Source organism: Dreissena polymorpha, chromosome 7 (assembly GCF_020536995.1).
Source record: "Dreissena polymorpha isolate Duluth1 chromosome 7, UMN_Dpol_1.0, whole genome shotgun sequence".
Classification (NCBI taxonomy): domain Eukaryota; kingdom Metazoa; phylum Mollusca; class Bivalvia; order Myida; family Dreissenidae; genus Dreissena; species Dreissena polymorpha.
In genome coordinates this window covers 68,778,694-68,792,397 of record NC_068361.1, presented here as the reverse complement: position 1 = coordinate 68,792,397, position 13,704 = coordinate 68,778,694, and the positions used below count along the sequence as shown (strand labels likewise).

At 34.1% G+C, this 13,704-nt stretch overlaps 1 protein-coding gene across 2 annotated transcripts; it reads right to left on the bottom strand.

The window, feature by feature from the left end:
* Window positions 1–3,193: 3,193 nt before the first annotated feature.
* On the bottom strand, window positions 3,194–10,048 carry LOC127837687 (uncharacterized). 2 transcript variants are annotated; one of them, XM_052364955.1, is made up of 5 exons: window positions 9,831–10,048; window positions 6,020–6,603; window positions 5,828–5,901; window positions 5,426–5,597; window positions 3,194–4,478 (listed from the first exon to the last, which is right to left on the bottom strand). In XM_052364955.1, exons 2-5 carry the CDS (start codon window positions 6,555–6,557, stop codon window positions 4,303–4,305), a joined length of 960 nt encoding a protein of 319 aa, XP_052220915.1. In that variant the 5' UTR covers window positions 6,558–6,603; window positions 9,831–10,048; the 3' UTR covers window positions 3,194–4,302. The 2 variants fall into 2 exon arrangements, with proteins under 2 accessions (XP_052220915.1, XP_052220916.1); XM_052364956.1 differs by lacking the exon at window positions 9,831–10,048 and adding an exon at window positions 6,944–7,123.
* Between the last annotated feature and the right edge of the window lie 3,656 nt (window positions 10,049–13,704).

Genomic DNA, 13,704 nt, shown 5'->3' with positions numbered 1-13,704 from the left:
CCGAATATTTTGCGTCATTATTTACGGAGATATAGGGTTTATTAACGATTTTAAGAAATGTATTTGAACCAGTAAAGATTTAATTTGTCGGAATCATTTCTTGAAAGATTCAAAGGTGGGGCTCTTTAATCAATGCGCTATCGCGGAAAAAAAATATTACAAAGATCTCTGTTAACTTTCGAAACTATTGAAGATATAATCTCGAACAATATGACAATTACAATCTACATTTAGGAGTTCCTAACAACGTTTTCCCATTAAACATATTGCTACAAAAGTTTGACTTTACGTATTATGTGTGTAGTATGTGCTTTAACCGAAACCAAATTGTACTTATATCATTATATTATTTCACCAAGTGCATTCCAATATTTCCTCGTTTTTGCGTGTTCAAACTTGTAATTGTGATGTGAAAAGGGCCCACGGCACTTCATAAATTATACTTACCTATTGTTGTCTTCATAAAACAACAAGGTTTGAATGATCACACAAGTACATATATACATGTGGACATAATGACAAATAATTTTATCAATGTAATTTAAATGAAATACAAAATAATTGTAAGTTGATATCTATTTTATATATTGCTAGTTAGTGATGGTGTTTTATGTTATGCTTTCCGGTGGTTTATAGAGAAATATCAGTGAATTAAAACTGATAATTTCACTGTTTCAAACAGTGAAAATAAACATTGAAAATTATCGATAATTTTCACTGTTTACTGTGAAATGACGTCATTCTTTTGACGAAATGACGTCATTATCCCAGCGAAATTCTTTAGTTAAACTCTTTAACAATGTATATAAACGGTGAAAAAAAGCCTAAAATAAAAAGAAAATTTCTTGGATTCGGTAGAATATCGATTTTAATTCACTCGTGATCATAAAAAATATATATTGTCACTCGTGGCTGCGCCACTCGTGCAAATATTATTTTCTATGATCACTCGTGAATTAATATCGATAATCCACCGAATCCAACAAATATCCTCTATGTGATTAAAATGCTATAGTGGGGCGTTGTTGTTACTTATATTTGAATTCCTTATGTGTATGGTTTCTATGACTTTACTATTTACATCATTTTATTAGCTGCGGTGTAATGGGACTGATATCTTAATGTTGCATTAGGATTAGTTTTCGATGATGGGCTAATGGAAATAAAAAGGTAAACATCTTCTTTTTTTGTAACACGGACGTGTACGTTAAGTGCGCGCACTTGAACATACAAATTTAAGAACCGAGTAAATTGGTAAGGCCTACATTTTTTTTATAAACACGCAAACAACTATCAAGTTTATACATACATTAAATACCTTTAAATACGACTTTAAAAACTGAACACGAATGTATTCAAATACCTCTTAAACCACCCTATTATGTTCGCAATTCTCTTTAATGTTTGTTGGGTAGATCTGTTGAAAACGAAAAGATATTTCGTGAAAACCATTCATTAGGGTTTTCAACAATCTGAATTGATTGTATATTTTACAATAATGATAAATTAAAACCCGGTAAAATGTATTATTTAATTCTAAGACAAAGTTCCTTAATTCAAATAAATTCAAAACTAATTTTTCGATTCAACACCTATAGATGCATTTTTTTCATTACTCTAAATGAATTATCACTAATGGTCGCAACTGTCGGTTTGTGTTGATATCAGAGATGGATGACGAGTAGTCTATATATGCTTGTATAAACAAAATAACATGTCATGGTTATGTTTGAAACACTAATGAAACATTATTTAAATTGTCATACTAAATTTGATAAACATTTGATTTTTGAAACTACACAACATGATAAAAAATTGTGATGCTACAATATAAGAAAACCTTGTCAGCAAAAGTAATTTGTAGCGTAAACGTGCTGTAAATGGTTTTTGGAACAAAACAACTTCGACTAAATAAACAAAACATGCGTAAATAGTAGATGGTTAGCGAGGTGCATTATTTGGGTTTAATTTTGAAATAACTACGTATTTGAATTAATATCATTTTTAATATCTTAATTTCAAAGTTACCACGACAACATAATTTCTGCAAGCGGTGTTGGTATATATGTGTAGGAGTATATTAAGGCAGTTGTATTAATTCAAAACAAGAGATGTGTTTGTCAGAAACACAATGCCCACTACTGCGCCTCTTTGAAGCCATATATTTGACCTTTGACCTTGAATGATGACATTGCCCTTTCACCACTCAAAATGTGCAGCTCCATGAGATACACATGCATGCCAAATATCAAGTTGCTATCTTCAATATTGCAAAAGTTATGACCAAGGTTTAAATTTTTGGACAGAATGACAGAATGACAGACACATACACTGACAGACAGACAGGCCAAAAACAATATACCCCCGATCATTCGATCCCGGGGAATAACAATCACGAATAGATTCTATTAACAAATCTTCAATACCTAGAATAGTCTACAATAATTAAAAAGCAAGAGAAAAGTATGATAAAATGATTTCCCTCACCAGGATTCGAACACTTGCCCCTATTTAGCAAGACGTAGCTCTATTCCTATTCCTATTGACCATTCAGGCGTTTGATGCTGGAAGCGTATGGAAAGGCTATGTTAGAAGTACGCATATTTTGCAAGTTATGGGTGCAAAGCGTTACACACGTTTCATTTAAATATTTTTACCGATTTCGATAGTTTATAATCAATAAACGAACGCATTTTTCAAAAACGTTTAACGTCCATAACGTTTATTTTATTTTTTTAATAGTATGAATACATTCTTTTTAAATCAATGACATTTTTGAAACACGTCATTTTGTTACTGATGCTGTGTCACTTTATTTTATTTGCTTGTATATATTGAGATGAAAGAAGTTTCTATGGTAGATTCACGTTATAAAATCGATATTAAACGGCGAATCGTCACCTGTCGCCATAAAATGTGTTAAACACCGTGTTAGAATTCACATGTTAAAACAAAATAAGGTAAATTACTATCATTTACTACAAGTTCTGAAGAGAGAAATTCTTAATAGCATTATTTAAGGCAAGTAGCTTAATTTGCCTTGACAAAAAAGGGTGATGTATACAATACGACAATACAAAAACATGATTAAAGTTTCGGTCACAGCCTTGGTGCGGTAAATGCAAAACATTAAGGTTGAATATCAGGTCACAGTTATTCCAGTATTAATAACTATAATACAGTAAATAGAAAATGGATTATAATGCTTTTATTCAAAATCAAAAGCAATACAATAAATTTTGAATGCGAATTTATTGCAATTAATTATTTATTGGTTTAATAAGCACCCGAGCACCAGAATAACTACTGCAGGAGTAAGGACGAAAAAAAAGTAAATATAACATAGTAAACTGTACGATGCTCTTTCACGCAATAATAATAATATAAACAATGTTGATTACACACAATTTGTATTACATATTACAAGCGAAACCTGATAATGCGTTATACATGTATACTGTATGGTATATAATAGCAATTATTTTGTGCACTACCTGCTTACAATGATACTTTCTTCGAATACATTTTTAATGACTAATATTCACAATACCAATCATGAATAAAAATGTGAAAAATGCACAGGATACGAAATGTCTTTAACATGTAAGCTACCAAGACATACGATTAAAGATAAACACATTGACACACCAGTTGCGTCAGCGAGGGGGACCTTTTAATGCAACAAAAATAGTTTTTTGTATATGTTACTTGCAAAAAACAACATAGCTAATGTAATAAGCACATAAGACAAAACAATTGCCAAAAACAACATTGCTAATGTAATAAGCACATAAGACAAAACAACTAACACATATAGTTCGATATATCAATTGTGTATTGTCTATCTGACGTACGTTGAATGACATCATAATCTCAAATCAATCTGGCTACTCTGGTGATTCCTATTGGATGCACATGATATAAATATATTAATATGAAACATACATTCCAAATTTATCGCTTCCCTATATAAATTTGCAATAAATATGCGATGAAAATATGTGTGAATATGCATATGTTTGATACAGAATATCATTTGCAACGAGTAGTGAACGATTAAACTATATCTTAAAAATATGTTTGTATTTATAAATATATTTAACGGAATTTCAAATAACGCGTATCAAATGCATTAACAGGAATACCCTTATGCAGATTCCGATCCCGCTTCGACGTTCACCCTCTCCTCTTTGTCAGGGCTTTCAAACCACTCTAACCGCTCATTTTCAATGTAATCCTCAGAGGAGTAAAGGATCTGCTGCAACGCCATGAGTGCTAGTATATTCACTCCATCATCCAACATCATCTCATCTTCGTATTTTTGACCGGAAACACGTGTTTTTTTTGAAAGCCGAGCATGCTGGACACTTCCTGAACCGTTTTCTCGATTACAGAGCTTAAAAAAACTTTTTCTAGCTTCTGCCCTACATCCTTGTCTTGAAGGTCAATCTTTGTCAAAAGAACTGCCTGAGGGATTTCTTGAAAATACATAAATATATAGAACAATATCGAATTGTGATTCCGATGTGTGCACACAATAATTGCTTACATATAAATACAAATATTTGATACTGTTGTGTTGCGTTAATAAGCTTTATATTGACTTTTCTAATATTGAGTCGACCCTTTCGTTATCGCAGTTGGGGTGAATGAAGATTTATGACACTGTTTTAATAGCAAATTATAATGGAACTTGATACAACGATTATTTATATTGTGACCTAGTTATGATCGTACAATACTGGGTAGGGTTATTGTTTAGGTCACCATTTCTTAACAAAGAATTTTGAATGATTGTTTACGAATTTAGTTAGCATAACTTTTCTTTGACATTTATAAGCTTCAATTGTAAATTTTCAAGCTTAAATTATCGACTTCGACACATTTTGACGATGCAGGTATATGTAAAGTAACATCAAGATTTCGGAAATAAGCATCTACACATTTCAATATCGATTTTATGTAAACCTCCCCGCTGCGGTCGAATGGTTCTGAGAATAGATCACCAAATCTCGGCCGCCACAACATACTAAGTAATGCACATCTATTTCATTATTTTGTATCGCTTATTATTATATTTTGTCACTTTACATACAAAACAGCTCATGTATCATTTTGACAGTACACAGTACATATATACACATTGTCATCGCATGTAGAAAATGCAATTATTTGGAGAAAATTAGATAGAGTGACAAACTTGTAATCCTTCAAGATCTGAGGGCATTTTACGTGTGATTTCTGTAGTTACTAATTGGGTTCAAGTATACAAGAAGAATAAAAAATGTTACATTCTTTTTCGTAGTGATGATCTTATCTCAGATCGACCCAATAACAAAAAAGTCGAGGGTGCAGCACACGAGGTCTGGTGAATTAGATACGAATCTATTACAATACAGTAGTGTGCATAATACTGTCTACTAACGTTTCCGCTTCGCAACTTTTCGAAAGCTCTTTATTTTCTCCAGGATTTGCGAATCTAACTTTTGAACTGTAGTGGTATCCAAAACAAACACCACACAGTGTGGCTTGTCTTTAATAGTTGGCTTCATCACAAACAATGGGTCGTCAATTGAAATGGCTTTCTCAGCATTGAACTAAAACATCATTTACGATAGAGTGAGAATAAAACAATGATGAAAACAACATACTCTCTACTTTTTGTCATATGGCCAAATTAAGAACTCAATGTTAATTAGATAATGTTTTGCCGACTTTAAACGAGTCTGATAAAAAATTTAAACGGTTACGCGAGGTGTAAATATTTCGCAACTTGCACTACAATTAAATTGGTTTAACACCGGAAAATGGCAATTTATAAGTTTACCTTGCTATTCCATTCTGGCATTTTCCTCCATTGTTGTAACGTTGGCTCAGAAGTTACCGGTTCAATGTGCTTTACTACAAAATATCACGAAAAAAAAGAAGAGTTTATCAAGTTAAAAAAACATGTTATTATGAAGACATCAGATTTAACGATTCGTGTCCTAAATTATATGTTACATAAAAAAAATCACACCTGCTACACTGTATACTTCAAGTTCTTTAACTTTCAGGCTCCCGTTGTGTATATCGTTCCAGTTTGATATCCCAGTCATAGTGTAGTTGGTACCAAAGGAAAAACCGCCGTTCAGCTGAAAAAAAAACCCGCCGCTGCTCATGATAGTATCGGAGAATAGTTGCATATCATTCCCGCTAGTCCCACCAAAAAAGGGTCCATAACTTGAATGTGAATAAATGCTGTATGTGGCATTCGAAACGGGAAATTTTCGAAATGTATCTTTATCGGAGAACTTCAGTTGGAACAAGAAGGCCTTGTCATCTCGTGTATGCCCAATGTTAGCTGCCCAGCTTGCGGACGTATAGCGACCGAACACGGATCCATGCTCATTGTACACCACGGTGACTGTGGGGCCCTGGTAGTCGCATTTCTCGCGGAACTTGAGATTTGCACAGCCATCCATGGTCGCTCTGTACAGAAGGGTAAAATGCCTTGGTCCTTGACCAATCCACTGTTCTAGTTGTGTCTTGTCTGAATCTCTGAGCTGGCCTGTCATCGTGATTATTGTGTGATTTTTATCTGTATCTATTGCAAGATGGTCTCTAAAACAGAATCAATAAAAAGTATAAAATGCGAAGGTTTGCAATACATTTTGTGATATAAGTGATTGTATAATTTTTATAAAAACAGCATTATTTAAATTATAAATCAACGTTTTAGATGGCTTAAATTGCGTTTTTATACATACAACTTCGATTCATTTACATATTTCAATGTCAGTGCAACTATGTGCCACAAAGTAGAAAACTGGTACGTTAATACATGACTGGTCATCAATACCAGGAAATATTGCGCTAATTTTCAAAAGAACGCTTGACTTTCCGCTTTTCTATAAGTGGTTTACTTTGTATGTAATAAAACATCCTGATGTTTTTCGTTTACCAAACATGGACGATCATAAAGCTTGGACAATTTGTCGTAACATGTCTTCGTTTAAATTTGAACATAGAGTTTGTATGCAATAACTTAACAATCAAAATGCAAACAACAACATTTGAACTATATGCATTTGTTTTTCTCGATAAAGTTATCGCTTATTTTATGCTCTAATAATCTGCAACACATAAACCAGGGGGGCACGCGTATACGGGAGCTTACCGCGTTTAAGTGAGAAAGTTGTTGCAAAACTTTAAAGATGGCGTCGTTTAAGTGTTTTTCTTGAAGGAGTAGCGGATATTTTTACCCGGTAAGCCAGTCTATATTTATATTTCTTTTAAATGAATAAGCCCTTTCGGCTCTACGGTGTTTTTGCTCCCCTCGGTTTTTTGTTTCAAAACCGTAGACGTCGGAATAAAAAAGTTATTGAAGCAAAACCGTCGACAAATTTGTTGTTTAATTTCTTGACCTTCGAGATGTGGATGTTCGAATATCATTTTCTCTCATAATAAACAGTATGTGTGCATGTGTACAGTAAAATATGACATAAATCACGAATATTTTATTATCTCGACGCGTTGTTATGTCTATTAATTCATGTAATGCCGAATTATAACGGGTTAACCCCCATTTTTGGAACTAAACCTCCTTTTAAGCACATTTTGGGACCTGGCTTCCAATTGATTAACAGCTCTTTCCTATGTTACAAGGTTTTAGGCGAAATAACTTTCGTGAATGAATTCCGCATTGATGCGAATGTCTTGTAAAACATTTTCACTTGAAGAAATCAAGAGTTTTCTTTTTTCTATTAATTGTTTTATTATTATTTGTATTATTATATGTTTTATCGCGTACTTAACGCTAACATTAAGTGTGTGTAATATAAGACATTCGACGGTATTATAAACACAGTGTAATTCTTACCTGTTTATTTTAACACATATGGACATACTTAAGTTTGAATATGCATCTAACGGAATACTATGCTTACTATATCCAGATATCTAGACGCCAGTTATATATGTTGAGGATGCAAAGATTAAAAAAGACGGCGTAACGAAGTGTGTACCGCTCTAGAATGCGATAGGTACACGAAAACCCACCAATCAAACAAAAAAGTTTACGTCGAAGTACCTTGCCAAACAATCATATATACGTGCAATAAAAGTGTAATGAAAAACAGAACAGGGTAAAGACGGTTTGATACTAGTATAAGGTTAATGTAACCAAATACTGCCATTGTTGCGATTCGGAATACATGAAGTAATTTGGAATACCTGACATCTGCTTAGAAGATGCATATCGGTGGATGTTTTTTTTATGATACTTAAATATGAATTGTTTATCTAATACAATGACATTTGACGCGTTTTACCATAACGATACTGATACATGTATGTGACTTTGATGTGGCACATTTTGGACGACCTTCTTTTAAACCAGTTCTGAGTTGGTCACTATATTATAACCGCAAAAAGTGAATTTGTAGTGGATAGAAAGATTTGTGCAAATGCAATACACGATATGATTTCAGTAGAAGTGATCAATATAATTTTTATACATGTATGTTTTTTCTCTTTTATACCTATGTGAATACATATTATTTATGACTGTTGTATTGAGGGAATAAAGTATTGATTCACTTAGAAAGATTATTTCGTTTGTTCCCAACATTGCCTTCTAATCGTTAGTAATGTTTATATGTCAAATGCATAACGAATTAAATCCGACCCAAATCTTTTTTTTATTATGATTGTAAGTGCTGAATACAATTGAAAATGTATGCAGAGACATCGTAGGAAGAAATGACGTAACACAGATAATGGTTTATTTTCATAACAAAGTGAGAAACTAGCATCATGACATATACGGAATAAAACGTGTAAGTAAGTAACACTCATAGCAATTATATGTCAGACGTGTCTATGTAGACTTTATAAATTAAACAAAAACACTACAAACATCAGCTGTACATGTTTTGTTATGTTCGTGTTTTTTATTTGCTGTTTTAGTCCGGCTCTGTTGAAGGATTCTCTCTTGCATATTCTACATTTAAACTCATGTGGTCCATGAATGGGGCATGATATCTCAATCCTCCCCTGATTTAAAATTCCTGGTTACACATACTGCAACGAAAGATGCACTTATTTTCGCCCTTTAACCTGCATCATCTGACAGTAAAAGAATGGTTAAAAAAAGTTCATAGCAGAATAAGGTCGACACGTCATAAAATACATGGAATTAATTATAATATTACTGAAAGATAAACGTTCTATTATCTCGTACATTAGCCACCACACAACCCATCTTCTTGAAAATAGGTGAATTGATTCAATTGGTCAGCAGGTTTTTCGAACAGCATTATTATTATTCTACAGTAAGTAACGTGATAAAGAAAACACTTATATTGCACCACGTAACATGCTATAAAACTATAATATTGAAGTACACATATACACTTTATTTAAGATGGGTAGGTATATCATGTCAAGCTCTTTTACATATGAAAGAGCTGTTTGTCATTTGGAAGTCAGGTCCCAAAATGTGTTTAAAAGGAAGTCAGTTCCAAATAAGGGGGTTAAACCAATAATGTTTGCCAATAAATTAATTAACAGTGATAAAACGGCGTCGGTAAAATGAAATAATCATGATTTTATTTATATTTTACTGTTCACGTGTGTCAATACTGTGTATTATAAGAGAAAATGATATTTGTACATCCAATTTTTCGAACGTCCCGTAAGTAGACAACAGATTTGTGGACGGTTTTCCTTCAATAACTTTTTTATCCCGACGTCTACTATCTTGAAACAAAAAACCGAGGGAAGCACACACACCGGAGAGCCGAAACGGCGTATTCATTTAAAATTATTATAAATACAAAGGGGCTTACCGGGTGAAAATATCCTCCCTTCCTTTAAGAAAATACAACAAACGACGCCATCTTTGAAGTTTTGCAACAACTTTCTCACTCAAACGCGGTAAGCTCCCGTATACGCGTGTCCCTCTGATAAACTAATGCATATCGCTTACGATTTAGTGCAATGATAAGTTCCCAACTATCTCGATGATATTGTATCACCGAAAATATTTAACCATTCCCGTTTTAGACGTTTCGTGTTATTGACTCGTTAATACAGTTATTAGCATTGACCGATAAAGTTATCATCTATTACGCAAATCGCAGTATAAATTAGGATATTTTATTGACTTATCAAAATCGCAAAATAAATTGCGGGACACCACAATGCGCGGTTGGAAGTTTAAGATTAGTATACTTTATAAAACAAACAATCCTCTATAGAAGGGTTTTTGGAATCAGATTTGTAAAGTAATTGCAATTAAAAAACTAGGAAAGGAAGTTAAGAAAATGTATACCAGAAACGTAATAAATTTGCCTAAAAGTTCGTACTCAAGTATATTGGAATGAACTCAGAAAAGAAGAACTATTGCATACATAAAACTAAAACGGAACATTATTACTGGTGTTTCATTCAGCTTTACTTTAAGTAAGTGCTCTGAAATTACCAAAGCAAAAGCTGTGCACTATGCACTTATCATCGTCATACGCAGACATCCATTTCGTCAAAGAAAAATAACGTTAGTGAAATAAATGCTGTACATCCAACTATTTAAACGCATTAAAGAATATTTTCAAATTGGTCACAATACTCGTAAAATTAAACACTATAATTCCATAAGTGTCCCTATGCTATAGCTATCAGTAAAACTATGAATGTGCGTTTGGGGTAGGTTGTTACGTTATAACTGCATACATAGATGCTGTTATACAGTAACTTGTTTACTTGACGGTATTCGATTAATACTAGACGAAGGGCTAACATCACGCTAAAATAAGTTTAGAACCATATACAAATTAAATCAATTTAATAATGGATCCTGCAGATACAGCGGTTAATAAAGGTACAATATAATGATGTTTAAATTACACATCACATCGTTTTATTTCGTTAGTTCGTACTACAAAGCAAATAACAATCTATCTTACAGCTTGACTGTGTGCAATGCAACTATATTATCAAATAAAGATTAAATAATAAGGTTACGTTAATCAAGTTGGCGATGTTCTAACAGTACAATCATAACAATCCAATATCCGAAAAATCTTGATCCATTTTTTACATAAAGAATAGCCGTTCTTTTAAGAGCATACTATAATATAAAAAGAGCCATACAGACGTTTTTATCGTATTTTGATTTAAAAAGAATATTTGAAAAACATTTGGAAAAGAAAACAACATGAGCCAGTACAACGTTTTAAGTCAGTCTTTTATTATGCTTTCTCGAATATGCAAGGTGTAGATGGAGCATGCAAGCAATATGTTTGTAAAGGCATGCCAGTTTAAAAAGGAATTTAACAAAACAATAGCATTTACACATCAGAGAAGGAGTATATATAATGTAATAAATGTTTTACTTAAATTATGTATATCGATTAAAGATGACCTTAAACATTAAACTAGTAAAAACAAACACCGAATCAACAAAGCTGAATCTGCGTAGTTTGAGGACGACTTTAAACCGCCCTGGAAAAAAGCTTATTCGTATACTTTCCCCAGATTTAAATTAAATGCTTGATAATTTACAAAATGCACGTGTTCCAGTAAGTAATTGTCTTAATCTAAAGCCGATCAATAATGTATAATTTGATGAAGTACAATCAGGTGGAAAATTGATTATATTTAGAATATCTTTCATGGAATACATTATGAGTTACTGACAAATCGTATTAGTACACGTAAATTGACTATTATGTTTTACATCCAAGTTATTTATTGAAATACCTTAATTTTAATCTTCTGTATCAAGAGGTTTGTTGAATATCCTAAATACTTGACCAAACGCGTCTACGCCTACTTTGAGGTGTTTAAACGTGCATCAAAATGAGCCATCAAAGTACAGAGTCAATGTTTAAAACAACCTGCCGGTCACGATAACATGCCTCCGCAGATAGGTCTGATATCAAATTAAACAATCAACGGGTATTCCACGTAAATTTCCTTTTAAATAGATTCTCACTATATTTGCAACATGCACTTCAATTATTGTTGTGTATTGTGCACATTGTCACATCCATGAATGCATCTTTATCATAATGATATGCGTAATTTAAAAAAGATGGACTCATATACATGATGTGCTGATTTTTGTTGAATATTTCTAAATAATTAACTTTATGTACCCGTATAATCCTAACGCAGTTAATAAACTATAATGATGTTCAAACATTGTGGACAAAGAGGCAAACTTTCTAATAATGTTTCAGGTTATATCATGTCTAAAGGTAATATGAACACACTTGTATAATTGTCCATGATGTTCATTTAGAGCAAATATTACACATTTATATAAAATATTAGTCAGTTAGGTGTTAAAAATGAGGGTTTTTGCTTTGATCAGGTTTTAATCCATTCGAAGACGGAACTGTGTTTGGTTATTATCAATAAATTAATAGGTGTTTATCAATTTTTTCATAATATATTCGTTTTAACTTACTTTGTGTACATGCACACATCATCATCATTCCCCTGACCTATCTGGTTGTGGGGGATGAGAACGACGAGATTCTTCGCCAGTATGGTTTGTTATAAGGGGAATAGCCAACAACCCTAACGGACGCACACTGACTTGCATCAGCCAATCGTCAATGTAAGAATCCCCTAGAACCTACCATAGGCAATCATGCTAAACGCAGTCGAAAGCTTTCTTAAAGCTGATAACGTGGTTGAAGAGCTTAAGTTGGGGTTGCAGATGTTTCTGAATTTTCACTCTGCCTTTGAAGATCTTTTCCGCTGTGCGCCGACCAGCTCTGAGCCAAGCTAGCTCTTCCGCCAGTTTTCCCGCTGTCTTACTTTCGAATGGGTTGAGGATTATGCGTACCATAATTTTGCTCGGTTGGCTGATCGGGCTTAAGGTGGGTTCCCACTGCCGATCCGATCAACTCGATTATCCCGATCACTGAAATTTCCCGACCAAAACCCGACCAAGCTCGACTAAAACGGGTATACACGACTTCTTCTCGACCTCTTGTCGATAACACACGACCCCCACACGACTCATTCACGACGTCCACTTAACCATCCATCCGATTTCCGCTCGATCATCTCGACCTATACGCGAGCCCTATACGATCTCAGCTCGACCAAGTGGACCTCAGCTCGATCGCCACCAGATCTTCACATGACCAGATCGTGATGGTCGCACTACAGTCGTACAAAGCGATCTAAAATAACTCGGGTAGAGGTCGAGCGGATCGGGTACAGAGCTCGTGTATGGTCGAATAGCAATCGGGAAATGATCGTGTACGGTTGAGTAGCCGTCGGGTAGCAGTTTAGTAAATCTGTACATCAAATCGAATAGAGGTCGAGTGGATCGTGTTGCAATCTAAAATAACTCGAGTAGAGGTCGAGCGGATCGGGTACAGATCGTGTATAAGATATCAATCCGATCGCCACACGATTGCTTCATGATCAACTCGAATTTATTCTCGACTAATACACGACCACTTCCCGAGCGCTTCTCGATCCATTTCCTACTCGACCGCTACTCGATATTTTTGACATGTCAAAAAATATCGGGTAGGGAGCCCGACCAATGCCGACCTACCCGACCGCCCCGACCACTCATGCTGACCGAAACAGACCAGTACCCGACCGCTTGGTCGGGCTTGATCGAGTTGATCTGATCGGCAGTGGGAACTCAGCTTTATATTGCGATTATTCTCACACAGCTTAAGGTTGCCATTT

Excerpts from the sequence above, each read along its gene's own strand:
- LOC127837687 (XM_052364955.1), bottom strand. The coding sequence starts at position 6,557 with ATGACAGGCCAGCTCAGAGATTCAGACAAGACACAACTAGAACAGTGG. Across the intron at positions 5,902-6,019 it reads TGAAGTATACAGTGTAGCAG|TAAAGCACATTGAACCGGTA; the intron begins GTGTGATTTTTT and ends GATATTTTGTAG. Across the intron at positions 5,598-5,827 it reads TGCCAGAATGGAATAGCAAG|TTCAATGCTGAGAAAGCCAT; the intron begins GTAAACTTATAA and ends ATGATGTTTTAG.